The sequence below is a fragment of the Gallus gallus genome, chromosome 2, assembly GCF_016699485.2.
Source record: "Gallus gallus isolate bGalGal1 chromosome 2, bGalGal1.mat.broiler.GRCg7b, whole genome shotgun sequence".
NCBI lineage: Eukaryota > Metazoa > Chordata > Aves > Galliformes > Phasianidae > Gallus > Gallus gallus.
Window position 1 is genome coordinate 48795061 of NC_052533.1, and position 17421 is coordinate 48812481.

At 40.7% G+C, this 17421-nt stretch overlaps 1 protein-coding gene across 2 annotated transcripts in view; it reads right to left on the bottom strand.

Annotated features, from left to right (window-relative positions):
- The window catches only part of ITGA9 (integrin subunit alpha 9), a 222841-nt gene that overhangs the window by 168441 nt on the left and 36979 nt on the right, over positions 1–17421 (bottom strand). For both annotated transcript variants that reach the window (NM_001012858.2, XM_040683149.2), the window contains exons 12-15: positions 16629–16719; positions 16073–16118; positions 12947–13101; positions 5942–6102 (exon numbers count right to left, since the gene is read on the bottom strand). In NM_001012858.2, the coding sequence (NP_001012876.2) occupies positions 5942–6102; positions 12947–13101; positions 16073–16118; positions 16629–16719 (453 nt within the window). The remainder of the gene's footprint in view (positions 1–5941; positions 6103–12946; positions 13102–16072; positions 16119–16628; positions 16720–17421) is intronic.

Consider the following 17421-nt stretch of genomic DNA (forward strand, 5'->3'; position numbering starts at 1 on the left):
CATAAATGCTGACTAAAGTTGAAGCACAGAAGTGAACTACAGTACAATTAGTTACTTTGCTAAAATTTGAAACAGGATAGGGATTTATTTTTTGCTTGTTCATTGATTTTGTAATCAACAAGCCTTGTACAGACACTCACCATCCAGGCGTAAGTGATCTGCCATCTAATTACATCATCAATCAGTGTGATGAAGAAAAAAAAAACAAGTGATTTCTTTAAAATCTGGGGAAATGGACAGAAGAGTGCATTTGGACAAAACCCCTGCCATCAAGCTCAAAGCTGAACACCTCCCACTGGCCTCAGGACGTAAGACCGAACAGCCTTACTAGCTACCCGCCCAGTAGCTGAAAGTCCTAAAACAGCTTATAGCACAGTATCTGCCACCATTTGCTCTCCCACACAACGGCACTACCAGCCCTAGCGGTTATTGCAGCACTTAACTACTTGCAGCTTGGGTCTCCCCTGAAAGGACATAAGTGCCAGGAAAATCTGGCTGCTTCAGTTTGGCCACGCTGCATGGAACAGTTTTGAATTTGATCTGGACTTGCTTTTGATGAACCCTGAAAAAAGCTGCTGGAAAAGCCAGCCCCATGATAATTAACAGTATTTAAATTTTGATATTGCTAATGCTTAAAGTGTCAGCCTTTTTGCCAACTCCTAATGCTCTTTCTGGTGCATCTAAATCCCTGTATCTAATAGGTAATGAAAAGGAACCCAGAGTAGTGCAGCTAACTGTTCTTCCCCTACTCATATGAGTTTCTCAGAACAAGCACACAATTTCTCCCCTACTTGGTCCCCAAAAGGAGAGGTTTGATCACATCAGAGCAAGGTGACAAAGCACACCATATTCACGTTGCCAAGTCAGTATGTATTTCATTCTGCCAGAGGGAAGCCAGGCTGTGTTAACAGATTACAAGCACACTTCGCACAGTTTTGGAAAACAGAACTGTCCCAGAAGACATGCTTCTGTAAATAAGCCTCTGCATTTTGTGATCAACTTACCTATCCCACAGCCTTTCATACTGAACATACGCTACGCTACATCTGGATCAGGCTGACAGTTTGTCCCACTGGATCAGCAATAGGGGAAAAAATATAAATAAAACAAAAAGGAACAAGTCCTAAGATATCAACTCTGGTATTGGTCTTAGTGCTCTCTCTCACTGCAGTCATCATACTTGGCAATACTACACAGCAGCTTCCATCTCTCTTAGTGACTATAAACTTTCTGCTGAAGGCTGGAATAGGTCACTGCTCCCCTTGTTTGCCCAGTCGTTCGAATCCTGTGAAATTCTAGATAATTATGACTTAGTTTTCATAGCTGCTGCTGTGAAATGAGTCTATGCCTCAAGCATTATCCCCTGACTTGCTCCAATTTCTCTCCTCTCCCACAGAGAAGCAAGCAGGACAGCTAGGTCACTACCCAGGGGAGCTGTACTTCATGAGGCACTGGTTTTCACCTCCTCCCCTGCAAAGCATGGTTATCATCCATGCCCAACACACAATCATCTCTCACAACACCAGATTCTCAGAGAAGGCCTCAACACACGTGAGCAGTAAGTCTCAGCCTGCAGCCACCAAATCCAATGAAAGTGCATTTAAAATAAATGCATTAAAAATTCTGCATTAAAAATAAAGAAATACTTCAAAATAAGCTTAAAAGTCTCAGGGCATTTCCCTACATCCTGTAACAACACTTGTCAAACCTTAACACAGAGATGCTAATTCAGTGTCAGACAGCTTTCAGGAAGACGTCTGGCAAATGATCAAGGTGATGCCATCTCAACATTACACATGACAGTGGGGCAGAATGCTTTGCCAGCCAGACTCCAGGAAAGAGCAAAGTATGGCGGGCTAAGAATAAAAGAATAAAACATGCACATCCCTCTCAGAGAGATGAAAGAGCTACACAGGGAAAAACAATCACAATCACATACAGTGACTCAATTTTGTGAGTACTACAGACAAAGTTGTGTGAGATCAGCAGTTCAGAGTATCTTCAGGGACCTGACTTAACAGTTGTGCACAGCAGACAGAGGTGAGATATGTAAAAAGGAAAACCTTTGGCTACAGAGTTCAGCAGTGAACAAAACAAATAGTTGTACAGCTTTTGCTCAAAACGTAACATTTTATTCCAACCTTGGCTGTACAAACAGCATGAGCTTCTCACCTACGTGCTGTTAAGAAAAGACTCATCGCTTCTCAGCTCTATCCTCCCTACCAGCTATGACTGGATCCAATGAGAGTTAATATGACAAGCAACAAGAGACTGCTTGCAACAACCAGACAATCAATGAAGATAAAGATCTCTGGAAAATATAAATGCTGTGCCCGGTTTAATCCTGTGCCAGGACTGCTCATGGTGTTTGAAGCTCTTAGAACCTTCACGTTGCACACAGACAACAGTGAGTGGTAGCAAGAGACAGCTTAGCTGGCTGGCACACAGTGAGCTAGGAAACCAGGAAGAGCTCCTTTAATACATTTAGGAATCATACATTGGGCTTTCACCATCATCCTTGTGATTTTTGTGATAAATCAAGGACGACAATATTTGGCTGCACATAAACTTGCACATACAGCTTACTTTGCTGTCTGAATCAAGTTCTCTTGCCCAGTACATAGACAAATCTATCCTTAATATTAAGGGAACCCACAAAAGCTGTTACTGGTTTTACCACTGTTGAGGTAGAAGGTTTGTATCGGCATCACAGTCAGAGGAGTAACCACCCAGCAGCAAAGCCTCTCCTGAGAGGGAATAGGAAGCATCTACACAGTATCACAAGATAATCAGCAATATTTCTGAAGGTCATAATTAATGGCCACTTGCACCAGCTCTTCATTTTCTACTATCAGTCAAACCTCCCAAGGTTGTTTAAATTAAATGCAGCTTTTGCAGATAACACCTGAGGCACTGTGAATATCGGAAATTACTGCCAATGCATACTGCATACTAAAAAGTTAGGGTTTTTTGAACTAGAAATCAACAAGCAGTTTCCAACAGAGAGAGGGGGGAAGACACTGAGGCTCTCCTCTACTTCTCCACATCCAGTGCTGAACCATACTCAAAGCATTTTCAATTCAAACAGAATTTCCATTTCCTTCTCTGACCTCAGCCAGAGAGAATACTTTTTCTGAAGATCTACCACAATTCTACCATTTTGAACTGTAATTCAGTAGCCTGCCTTGTACAAGATCAAGTTCTGAGCTAAATATAACCTACAAGCGTTGATAACCATTTATATCAGCCACACAGTTACAAGGAAAGACAGACTTTAACACTCAAATTCAGTAGCACAAGTAAGGACAGTAGCTCCTGTCCTGAGAGACCACAAATAGAAAACAAGTCATGATCAGAACACTGAGGATTGTTAACAGCAAAAGGATTTAACCATTATCCTTGTCAATTCATTTGCAGCCTTCAACTCTTTAGTGCTCAGTTTCATTGATGTCTCCTTAGATCTCAAAAGAGATCACAGCTGGCTTGTATAAACCTAGTTCTTCCATGAGTTTCTTAAGTCCTTCAGTTTTATGTCACCAGCATGCAATAACTACTTGTTGCTAAGACAGTGCCACACAGCAAGGCTTGGCACAGGCTTTCATTTAACTAAGGCAATGTACGGATCTGTGCTGTATGTCAATTGGACTAGGTGCCCTCCTTACCTAGGATAGTTTGTCCAGCTGGCACATGAGGTCATGCGTAAGTCCAGGCAGGTTCTCTATCCTTCACCACAGGTATTACAGAACTGACAGCTTCATGTTAACGTACAAGTTTATTTATCACCACAGACTCAAACACAGAATAAAGTGAACAGATTAAGGATGCAACTGCAAACAACTTCATTAGCCATGGAGGCAACAGAAAACAAAAGGACAGAGGACTGCTTAAGCAAAATACTTACTAAAAAATACTTTAAGCCCAGGCTTTAATCATCCATTCCATCATAAAACTGTGATCAAGGAAAGTTCCAATTGGAGTTTTGGAGGCTTATTTATGTTTCAAGTTCGGGATTTTCTTCTTGCTTTTGTTGTTGTTGTTCTTAAACTAGCTGTTACTTAGGGATATCGGTGAAAGATCATGACCTCATTATTTCCACTCCTCCAGAGTCTGTAGGTCTCTCTTTGATGTTTCTAATGCCATGTAGTCTCAGGATATCACCTTTCCCATGAAATTATATGGATTGTCCTTCTCCACTATTTGCACTCTTCCTTATACACAGAAATGACACTTCCTGCAATTCTTCCAACTGTGAAGAATAGCCACTTATATAAAATACAAAGCCAATAGCCTTATTTTTCAACCAGCTGTTTTAAGTTAATATATCTAAGCACTTATAAATGTTTCTCTTGACTATAAAAGTCAAAGTTTCCAGAAACTTTCCGGAAAAAAATAGTCCTTACCTTTGCAATCCCAAGATCAGCTGCAAATGCTACACTAAATTAACCAGTTTTTTGGGCATGTGTTGCCTTTTAATATATTCTGCATAGTAGCCAAAAACTTTATGACTAGTGTGAAAGAAATCATTATCGGGTTAAGATAGAAAGGGACATGCTTCTTTTTACCTAAACTCAATACATGGAAGCCTGAACAGATGCGCTTATTTGAGAAAGATAAGAATTATTAAATTCACAGCTACTGTTACCTAGAAAATGTAATTTTATGTCTACATTTTCCATCACAAGCTTTTCCTTAGCAGAAGCCAACGGTTGCTCCAGAAACAAACAGGACAAAAAAAAAAAAAAAAAAAAAAACTATGAAAGATATCTAGTCACTTCTCAGAGATCCACAAACTTAAGATGACATCATTTCCATCTTGGTGGTCCCTTTATTTATTTATTATATTTTCTCTCAACAACCATGCATAAAATGTTGATAAAGTCAAAGGATGAACCTTATCTCCCGTTCTCATGATATTTTAGGTACACAGTAGTTTCCTGGAAAAGTTTATACATTTAGGGATGTTTGGACCCAATGGTTTCTCAAAAATAAGGCAGAACCAACTGACATCCTCCAAGGTTAGGTCATATTTTTCTATGGGAATCTGCCATTCAGCAAGGATGATATGCAACTCACCCACACAATCATACTACCTCATACTGCTCTCTAGAGTGGTGGTATAGATTAGTGTTTCCAAGACTTAGGCAGTTTAAAGATAAATATCCTTTCTATATAATTTTCAAATCCATTCTATATATGTAGAGAGAGAGAGAGAGAGAGTGCTAAAACAACTATTCTCTTTACTCTGAAAACAGAATGGCATTTGTACATAATTTCTTCAACAGCAGCTTATGAGCAAAGATAACGCAAGTCCTAGCAGGCCCAGAAGAGTTTTGTCACATGAAGAACAGACACCCTCTCTGTTCTACCATGTCTGGAAAGTGCTTCCTATATTCCCTAGGTTCATGATACAGATGAAATTCAGTTATCCCACTGGTATTTTTAAGCCCAAATGAAAACCAGTGTGCTTTTCAAACCTGAGTACAAGAGCTTCAGGACAGATCCTACATTATCCCATGCAGATCCCAGTATCAACCCCACGTTCAAAGGAAAACACCTTACGAAACTAATACATCAAATTTGCTGCTCCTGCCAAAATAAAGCTTTGCCTCCTTATTTTGAGTAAAACGATGGTAACAACAAAGCAAGACAAAGGAATAACTCCCCCACAAATGTATCAGATGAAAAGTAAATCAAATAAATATTCCTCACACTAAGTCTCAAAAGCCCAACAGTGTATGCTCGTGCTGACAAGCCATGACAAACAAGAAGTTCAAATGTCCCACTCGAAAAACTTCATCCACTAGGTAGAAAAACAAAGTGTGTATGGAGCCATGCTGCACCACTTCAATTAGCTCAATATTTTGGAAAAAAATAATAATAAAAATAAAAATAGGTGTAACTACAGTGAGGCCAACGTAGGTAAAGATAGGAATGAACTGACCTTGACATATGCTAGAAAATGTCTGCATTTTTCCTGCATGTACGACAGTTCTAACTTCTCTGTGATCTGTCCCACCGTCTCTCCAGAAGTCACAAAGTAAACTCTGGGTTGCTGGCTCTTTTCCTTCTTTGCTACATCAGCAGTCAGGTTATAATTCAAACCTGTTTCAAAAAGAAAAAGAAGAAAACAAAGGATGTAAGTAAACAATAGTTATATTTCAGCCACCTATCAATGAATCCCGTTGCCCCTGAGGCATGCGCACTTAAATAAAGGTCAGGCCTTGCAGGCCCTCAATCAATCACAAAGTTTCCTGTGGCTGCACAAAACCAAATCTAATTACTGACATATTCTCAGGATTTGTGCCACTAATTTCCCAGCTCTTCCTGAAGGATGCTGAGCAGAAGTAGGAAGTCACGTAAAAATACACCTATACATGCGTACTTTAAAAAAAAAAAAAAAAGCATTAACTATGTTGTTCACAGAAAAAGCAAAAACACGATACGAACAGCAACAAAAGCCTCAAGCTTTGTCTTCCTCATACAAAAGGACAAACTATACACAAGCCAGTCAGGATGCAGCATTTCCTGACAGATACTTTTGTTCACTTGCAGTCATCTTCACATTTAGTCCTTGCCTAGAAATCGCTGCCATGCACTTGCTATCTTCCTTTTAGACAGTACAGATCCCTGGCAGATTTTAGAGAACATCCTCAGAGACTAACCAGCTGTATCTCCCTAAATCCTGTTTCCTGCTGCTCTACAGGACAGGTAGCTTAACACAACGGGTGGATTTGCAGCTGGATGTATCTGTGTCCAAAAGAAAACTTGCTATATCAAGTAGTATAGTAATGAAATAATCAAACTGACTGTACATTTTCTGTCAACAACAAGAGCAGGGAAACAGCAATGGAAGCACGAAAGTTTGCTCTGATGCTGGCTGCAGACAAAGGAAAGCCAGGCCACAGTCCGTACTGATTTCTGCCATCATCAAGGCAATAAGGGCAGTACCATGACATTGTTCCATTGTAATTATAAGCTTAATCAGTTAATTATTTTTGTACACCACAGCCAGCAACAGCTTTGGTGCTGATTAACTACATAAGTAAGGTGTTTGTAATATTATTACTTTGTTTTTTATTCACGTTTTAAATTCTTGGTGATTGATGCTCGATAAAGTGTTCCCTTTATGTATAAAATTTTTAAATCTAGAATTCTACACAGAACCAGCATGAATATAATACATGGCTAGACTCAGTGAGGTCTTCTATACCTAATTTCAGGAAGGGCTCTTTGTTGTTTGCTGCTTGTTTTGTGTTGTTGTGTTGTTTTTTTTTTTAATCACTGAGAACTGGTTTCTCAAAATTAATGTTGCCGTCAATGCAATTACCACTAATCACTTATTCACTGAAGTCTCATTACTTTGAAGAATTCGTTTAACAATAGCATGAAATTTGGTGCAAAAGTCTCTGTGGGCAACTGTCATTTCTGTAAGTCACACCCTCCCTGTCTCACTGTGCTGTATGATGCTTTCTGATCAGAAGCTCAGGGTTTGGCCTGGTAGAAATCCCAGCAGTCTCCAGTTTTTCCCTTTGAAGTGTTCACATCCCACACCCATCACCGGTTTTCCCTTTTCTGCTTCCAAGACCCCACATTGAGGCGTGCAGGCTGAAAGCTGTGCCTCTATCCTCTCTGCGACACTGAGGAACTCTGCCAGCAGGCCCGGACCAGCCTGCGTCTGCAAGGACAAACACTCCTCCAGAGAGGGAAAGACTGTGGCCAGAGGGACATGGGCTGCCTGGAGAGGCCCTGAGAAAGGCTGCATCCCACTACCAGCCCCGTACCAGGCCTCAAGCAGAACATTTCCAGCTACCACAGCAGCAGTGGATGTTTTCAATCAAACCGCGCAGTTCCCATCCCCCTCCCGCCCGCCACCACCTCCCCTTTATTTTGACAACTTGTTTCTATGTTATATCCAATGATGACACATCAGTGGAAAAACTGAATTATCATGAGTAAGGCTTTTTTCCCCTCACCCCCTTCTCCATCCTCATTGCTTCCAAAAAGCAATGGGGAGGGGGGATAACTGGCAGACTCATCCCTCCTGGTGGTTTAAGTTCTTCCTTCTCACTCCAGCAGCAGATTTAACTCTTGCAGGTAATGCTCTCAAGTCCTTCTCTGGCAGCTTTAAGCATAGCTATCAATGCTTCTGGGGATCTGCCTATCCACTTCAGGCAATTAAAGTAAAACTCTAACATGGATTTGATGAGCTTAGATGAACAGATTCATTTTTCTAATGACTATTCCCTTCCCATATGCTTAAGAGGTGTCGATAACAGCTCCTCCTGGGAAACTGTGGGTCATATCTGCAAGACAAACACCAGTCAGCAGAGCAAGCGAGTTACTCCAACTGGTGCCTGGCCACCACAGCAACATACCTGCTGAGTAAATAGTATTTTTATAGTGCCACATCATGTAAGTAGGCAGCCCTGAAGAGGACAGAAGTGAGGAGAAGGGGAAAACAGGGCAGCAGCATCCTACATTCTGAAACAAGATCTGCTGCAGGCTGAGCAAACGGAGGGGCTGTACATCCCCAGCCACTAGGCAAAACCCTTCCTGGCCCACTCAGAGGATACCATGATGCACAAAAAGCACGCTTCAAAATGCTTTGCAGAAATAAGCACATCCATAATGGCCTATCAGACTGGCACTGATCTGGAGGTGGAGAGCACACGGAGAAATTAAAGGACGTCTTAAATAACAATGACAAGTCATTGTAAGAGGAATGTGTTTCTTCATCTTCTATACCAATAATTGTGAAAATAAAATTATGCATGAACTTTGCTCACAGAGAAAACTCTTAAATACAAAACAGCTATTTAAAAAGTTTGCTCTGGCAAATGACAACACATACAGGATATTCCCTACCATCCTTTCCCAGAAAGCCTTCTCTTCCTCTTTCAAATTTTTTCTCAGTGTCATTCCTAGCTTCCAAGTAGGGAGTTATCTTAGCTGCTCTGAGCATGCACTGAAAAACATACCCCTACAGGAACACTGATGTAGAGGGTAGCAGTGATTCAGGCCTGCATCCAAGTGGATGGGAAAAACAGGAGACAGAAATAATACCTCTGCACCAAACTACAGCAGGATACAGATAAGAAGAGGAGTATCTACTTCTGTCAGGTTTTGGATCAGGCATGTTTCTTCAGTCCTAGAAACATGCCAAAGCAGAGCAAAAATATCAAACAATCCATTATTCCAAACTAAATTTCAATCTAGACTCTCAGATAACAACATTTGGGGTATGAGGACTGCTCCAAAAATGCATCAACACACAAGCAATGCACATCTGAAGCAAAGAGTGAAGGAGAAACTTTGAAGAATTACCTAAGGTATCTAACTGTAGGCAAATACCCAAAACCTTCTGTTTTCACAGCCATTAAAATTCATCTAATCCATCCACTGGTACTGATTTTTTAGGCTTGCTTTAATTTTGTACAGGAAATTAACCAGATCATGGCCACAAGTTAAAATCCATTCTCTAGAGGGACTGAATGCAATAAAAGGAACTGATGCATGGAGATACCAGCAGCTTCTATTTCTTGTTCTGGTCACTCAGATTTGTGAGGTCGAAGAGGCTGCTGGAGCCTGTTCATCCAGGCTAGAAAAGAATTTCTCATCCTTGCCTTTTCTGAGCTGCAGTTCAGCCTGATGCTCAGGTTCATGAGATTTAGCTGTGGCCAGGCAAAGCATGAAACATCACTGAACAACACAACCATGGCAATTCTGAGCATATCAATCCTCGGTATAGCCCATAAAAGATGACATGAATAACAGCAACCATACAGTGCAGAACACTCAGGAACTTTTGACCATTATTTCCAGGACATGTCAGAGTCCCTGTTGTCTTCATCAGTACTGCTCATGTCTCCTGTAACCCCACAACCACCCTGCTATGCAGCCATATGCCAATAGCTATATCAGAACTAATTTCAACCTACTTCCAAGTGTAGAAGCCAACAGAGGAGGACAGAGTATTTCCTGCCACTTTAAAATGCTTTGGTACTTTTTTTCTTCCTTTTCTTTTATTAAACTGTGTGTAATACATATATCTACCTAATCCAGGAAAGCTGCTTCCTTTCTTTCTCACCCTGTGAGAGCAGCTGACTCAGGAGGAGAGAATTATTCTACAAATACGGAATGTCTGTGGGGGATTGACAAATCATTGTATTTCTCACAAATCCAAGGCATACCAGTAGCTGGCTGTTTGTTGGCGGATGCTCAGCCCTCCAGCTAGCACTGAGGGAGAGTGAGGGATGGACAATGCTTGGCATTTACAGCAGAGCATGACTCAATTGGGCATGGATGTTTGTTCAGGCAAAATCATTTCTACTATAAATTCATACTTCTGAAGACCACGGTCTGCAAGCAGTATCCACAAAAGGGATAGGAACTATACAGTCATTGACAATATTGAGATGTATTAGTAAACATTAACTCTCAGATAGCTATTACATGACCAATAGTACTACAATTGCTGTCAGAGGGAGAAAAATAAGGGTGGGAATGGTTTACATGCAAGTGTGAGACACTGCTAGGAGAAGATAGCTTTTCTTCCCAAGACAGTTAATGAAACAATCACAAATTCACATAAGCATTGCAGACAAACATTTACCAAAGAATGCTGTCTGCACACACACCTTGACTTCCTAAATATTCTGCAGTAGGTAACCAACACTAGCTGCTCAAAAGTCAGAGAAAAGCCCAGATGGTAACCTGCCGTTTTGAGAGTCCACACTGACAAAGGGAGCTCCCTTAGCGGAGCAGCATTTTCAGCGAGCACTGTACTCTCACTGCCTGACTTATCAGATGGCTCCCAGACATGTGAAGCTGAGATAGCTTCAATGCCTTTGCTACAAAACTTAACCAAAGCATTTCAACACATCTGCATGCCTTGTAGAGTCCAAATCGGGTAGTGATGTACTTAGAGGAATATTTTTTCCCCATGTTTAGCCACACAGGAGATGAACAGTTGTAATAGTTCCATGAATTGTTCTGCCCTTTGTTAATTGATACTCTTCGACTGCAACATAATTAAAATGGCCTGTTAGATTACAAACTGAAAGCTTGTTTGAGATACTGTATCCAAATCATATCCCTGAGGGTTTTTATCCATTCAGATTGTTCTGGCTGTATTGTTTTCAAGACTATTCACTTTACTAGAAGCATTGTACAAAAAGACAATGGTTGGAAGTATTGTAATCATCTACTTAAAAGTATAAAAATTCCTTGCAATGAGACAGATGTTACCCCCTAAAGAAGATACACATGTACTTTCGCCACTATAAAATCAAGAGTACAGTTCGTATGACCATGCAGAGGAATTCAACTGGCTTTTACAACACAGTGAAGCAGAAGATAGCCCTTCTGTGAAAAAGGGATATCTAAAAAACAAACAAACAAAAACACCACTGTATCAAAGCAGGCATTTGTCTGCTAAGAGTCTGGCATCATTTACAGGTAAGAAAAGGTGCAAAAACAGAAAATGATGTTTCAGTTGTATCTGCATGTTAGAATCCAGAGGTATCTTCAATAACTGCTTTTTCAGCTTTTGCGTGATAGAGCTCTGAGCTGCAACGAGCAGCTCCAACAAGCTGCTTCTAGTTCTTACTCTATGTGAATGGTAGGAGAACAAGACCACTACCATTCCTAAAGCATGGCCAAATTAAAACAGCATGGCTAGGCTAAATAAATCCAGATTTTATGGTATTTAGAAATGCTGTATCTATTCCATAAAACTTAAGACAATACCTAAGACTTATAAACATTGCAATGTAAAAGACAATTAGGCAATGATTTAATGCAGTCAAGATGTAATGGTTGGCACAATTACATACGTTATACAATTCCATTCACCCAAAAAACTCAGTATGATCTACAGTAACTAAGTAACCTGGAAGAGTTTCTTGCAATCAGTAGAATTCTGGCACTTTACAGATGGGTAAACTGATGCATTGAAAAAGATATGTTCATGTCTGGCAGTAATAACACCCAGTAGTTCAGATTTATAGTGCTCCATTTCAAGAGCTCCTTGTAGATTTTCAAAGACTATTCATCCAGAGGAAATCACAGTTGATTTCTGATAACAGTGATAGAAGATATGCGCACAAAAATGCATTATCAACAGGCAGAGGGAACATAAACTTTCAAATCATCAGTTGATTCTGTGGTCTCTGTCCTTGCAGTAAGCCTAAAGATACCTTCCTCTTCTTTCAGCAATATTACCTCATCCTCATCACAAGGTAAATGAATGCTATTAAACCTGCAATTTAACCTGGCAAGTGGCTCAGCACCATGTAGTCTCTCACTCACTCCTCCGTTTCCCAGTGACATGGGGGAGAGAATAAAAAAAAAACCAAAAAATAGAACTTCTGGGTTGAGATTAAAAGTATTTACTAAGATCAAGAAAAGGAATAGGAGAATAGTTATGACTAAAAACATATATAAAATGTATATAACAAGGGATGCACAAGCAATTGCTCACTACCCCATGACGAAGCCCAGCTAGTTCCCCGAACAGCAGAAGAGGCAGATGAACTCCCCCACCCCATTAAAAACACCTTCTGCATGATGACATACAGTATGGGATAACCCTTTGTCCAGTTTAAGTCAGCTGTCCTAATTCTGTTCCCTCCCAACTCCTTGGGCCCTTCCCTGAGAATGGCCTTAGTTCTGTACAACGCTGCTTAGCAGCAACTATAAATATTGGTGTCCTATCAACATTGTTCTTCTCCTAGAACCAAAACATAGCATCATACCAGACACTCTGAAGAAAACAATTCTGTCTCAGCTGAAATTAAGACCAATGCCAAAGAAAGCACCTCAGAACCCTCCAACTTTCTGTAGTAGCGTACCTCACATCATCTCAAAAAATAATTCAATAGAAAAGTTTTGTAACTGATACATTTGATTCCATGTCAGCCTATGAGGGCTGGCACAGGTACCTTACCTATTTCTCCAGGAACATGCTTGCCACTGAAACGAAAGCATGCGGTGACATTGAGGCAGTTCACAGGCTGCAAGCTGTCATGGCACTGAGGAGCTGTGATATTGATGGACGCTGGCAGGAAAATGGAGATGTCCATGGTAATGACAGGTCTGGATCTGGAGATCAATACAGAAGCTGAATTGAAGAATCGTTCAGAAAGAAGCTTCTCAGTCAAAGGAAAATAAAGTACATTTGGTAATGTGCACAATTTCAAGTAACCATGAAAAACAGAAGATTGCATTTGAACTCCAAAATGAATTAGCCCTTGACCTAGATGGCAAGGATAACTAGGTACTGAAAGAAAATCAAGGCATGAACTTCAAGTTCAATGCGCACATGACACTCCAAACAAGCAGGAGGGGAAACTGTAACAATGTCCATCAAAAGTTGCATAAAGTCTTCTTGATGATGGAAAAAAAGTAACAAAATTAGCAACAAAGGACAATAAGCCCATGCAAGATAGACTACTATCCAAGGAGCATGCATGGTCAATACAGGACAAGCAAAGGCCCTAGGTTTCCACATAATGATCTACAGTAAAATCTGTGACTCAAAAGTTGAGGTGGGAGCATGAAGTGGGACACAGATCTTTATGTTTCTTTCTTACACTGTAAGAAGGTCAACAGACACCGCATTCACATTTTCTAGTAAAAGGAACATTTGGGCAATTCTCACCCAGCAGGTGCTAAGGACTGCACATATACCTTTTTCACATTGCAGAACTCAGTTTTGCAACTGCATCTGGTGCACTGAGAATGAAAGCTTTCCAGCCCTGTAAGTCCTGCCCTAAGCTATTGCTACAGGTAGTCCTGGCTGCAGAGCTCAGCCAGAGGTGCAGAGCAAGCTGAGAACTACCAGCGGATAGTACCAGGGTGGTCCCTCTCACGTGGCACAGAAACGCAGCCCGCTTGATTGGTAAAAGCAGCTCAGAAATTCAGGTTCTAAAGAGCTGCTCCCAGTGCAAGACTTCATCCCAAGAACCGAGTGTTATTCTCCACGGTTTCAGTTCTTTACGTGTTCACTGTGAACATGCTCTTCCAAAACCAAATCCAGTAGTTAAAAATAAATAAATAAATAAATAAAATTGCAGCAAGCAGTAGATTCACTTCTAGCTCAGTCCCTGCACTCCAAAAGGCCATGAGCATACCACTTCAAGGCTCTCACACCACAAGGCACTAAATCTGGTGTGGGAGAGGGGGGAGAAGAGAGAAGGGATTGTAGTTACACCTAATTCATACCGACTGGAGCAAGCTTCACATCAATCTCTGAGACAGCTGCTCAGACTCCTTTACCACAGCCTGAAATAACAGCCTAAGTTTGCCTTTCGAGATGGAAGATGGAGATAAATGCTAATGCTAGAAATATATACAGTAGCGGGGGGCGGCAGGGGGAAGGAAAGAGAAGAAAAAAGGAGGAAAAAATAGTGAGATTCCTAGGAGCACGTCAAACTATGGAAATTACTCTCTAAATGCTTGTGGAGAAATAAAGAAGTAAATGTTGTAATTAATCTAGAAAAATATTTCTTCTAGAAAGAAGAAATATATCCAGTCATGATGCACTGTCTGATTTTTTCCTTAATGTGAACTCACTTGGTTATTCATTGAAAAAAACAACAACAACAAAAACAACACCACAACGCATCCATTAAATGGCCAAATGCACACCCAAGCATGGCAGTATGTTTGCACAGTAACTGCAAACTGCCCCATGCCGTCCACAAAAGCCTTTAATATCACTTGGCAAAACGTTTGTTGGTTTTGGCCAACAGACTTGACAAAGGCTTCTGAAAGATAGCAAAGAAAAAGTTGATTTCCTTATCCTAATCTGAATCTAAACAGCAAGAGACACGCTCTGAACTGGCAGCAGGGGGCCATTAATCTAGCTGTCCACATAGTTAGTCAGTAACACTCAAATCTTCCCAGAAACGTGCAGGCAGCAACTGAACACTTTGATGGAGATCACTACACTGCTGCAATGCATGCTGCTTTATCTTTGTGATTGCCTTTTTCCATTCTGCAAGGAACAGCAGTGCAGGAGAACCTTGCTCAGCTGTTCTTTAAGCAGTTTCATAGAAGCAGGGCTGTGAGGTCCTATCTCAGGGCATCACACAGCATTTTACAGAGAGGCAATTGGCTGCCTCTGCTTGCATGATGATGGCATAGAAAGCCCTTCAAAAAACTTGACCACTTGCTACACTTGTCATTTCTTTCTCCCTGTCTCTCTATCTTGTTGTTTAACAGTCTCAAATGGAAAGAGTGCCAAGATTTCCCTGCTTTCAACAGGAGGTGGGCTGGCACAACTGTTCAGTAGTTCAAGCATTTGTCTGGATAGCCTTACCACACCCCTGTATCTTTCATTAAGGTGCAGGTATTTACACTTCTAATGACACCTAGTTACTAGCAGAAATTTTCTATTAAATATTTCCAAGTGTAATAATGGAGTCATTGGCAAAATTAAAGCTTCCCATTCCTTTCCCTAGGTCTGTGGGCCTCAAGCCTGCTTGTATGGTCTGTTTCTACTTGAGTAATTTGCTGAACCAAGTTGTCACATCTCTCTCCACCTGATGAAACAAGCAATTTCATCAGGTGCCTACAACTGAATGGGAGCCCAAATGCTGTATGTATTAACTTCTCTATATTTAATTTCCTTGAAGAATCTTACTTCATTCTGCATCTCACTGTAACTTGCAGAGTTAAATTCTGGCATCACATGCAGCTGGCTTTTTGCTATGCTCTGTTCCCTTAAATCATAGTTTATGTACTTTATGTTCATACAAGAACAATAAAAAAAACTTACAAACTTGGAGTGACCTTTCCCAAGAGGCACTGAGATGCAGTGTATCTCCTTAACCCATTGGTTTCTTCATAGCCCTGAGAGACCTACAGTTATCCCTCACAATTCTGCTTAAATTAGAACGCACTATCCAGGTGTAACGCTGTGCTTGAAAAACAATCCAGTTTGCTGTTTCTGACTGCAATAAACTAAAGAGAAAATCTGTGGAGTAGAGGACCTAGACCAGATTAGATATAAACAGAAAGCAGATACAAAATTAAAGCAGCAATGGAGCAAAAAAGACGTCGATCTCACCTTAGCAGTACAACATGGTCTGACAAGAAGGCTCCAACAGTCATATCTGAAATGTTTGTAATGTTTAGACAATTACAAGAGAGACAAAGAATTCAGTTCTCACAAGTGAGTTGGTAAATTACAAAGCGTGCATTAAATAAAAGTGCTTTCCTGGCTTAAGTCAACCAGCTGGTCCCTTATTATGTCCAAAGCATTATAATAACAGGATTAGGTCTGCAATGATATTTCACTTCTACTTCAGAATTTGTTTATTATTATTATTGTTGTTACTACATTTTTCTAAGTTTATCATCATGACTGAGCAGCTTCCAAGCAAGTTACAACCTTGGCCGGATACCAAGCACTCCCTACTTCAATACCTGAGTTCATTGCCATGACTGCCCAAACATTTGAATTAAGAAATCAGTTGAATTTTTACCAGGAGCTTTAGATAGTATAGGGAGTAGGTAGGAGCACATAAAAGTGTCAGTAGCCTCCCACAGCCGTGGGAACTAGCAACCTGGAAACTACCATCTCTTCTGTTCTCCATCCTGCTGCTGTGGAGTAGCACACATACCTGGATAACCATTGCCATCCATATCGACTCCTCCCGATATGGACTGCCCAAACATCCGCAGCATTGGGTTTATTGTCTGCCCAGACAGCTTCTGCAGTGGAAAACACACCAAGTGAAATCACTCACAGTCAGTAACACAAAGATGGCTCTGATAAAAAGAAAAACCTTGGAGCCTGATTTTCACGGGCTGGGAGTGCCACACATCTGCAGGAAAGCTGCTAAGGGCAGGAAGCTCTTCTGCTCAGGGCTAGGAGAAGCCAGCACTGGCTTACGCCCGAACACACACCTGCATCACAACCCTCATGCAGACCCAAGACAAATAAAGAGTACATCAAACACATTTCATGGGGGAAGGGAAGAAATTTAACTGTGCCCCAGAGATTTTCCTTTTTTTTGTTGGTGGCTTTTTTCTCATTACTTTCATTTATGTAAATAAAAGTTTGAAGCAGCATCTTTGCAAAATTAATGATTAAGAGAAACAGAAAATCCTGTGCAACTATTCCTTTTCATGAAGTTTGCTAGCACACTCCAAGTCAAAATGATTAATTTTCACCCCACTTGGAAATTCTGTTTTTCTTCAACTATTATGCAGTATTTTGTGTCAGTTTGGAAGCTGTACCTCATTTCTGCCTTCCCAACGCAGAGATTAATTAGCTTCTAACATCACCTCTTTGTTCTAACTGCTAACAAAAAACTTTCTCTAAACAGCTTGAATTGTAAATGCCTTTGTCTAAAGCAAATTAATACATCAAAATCTCTTTCTCTATGGCAATTTGATGTCTCACAGCTCTTA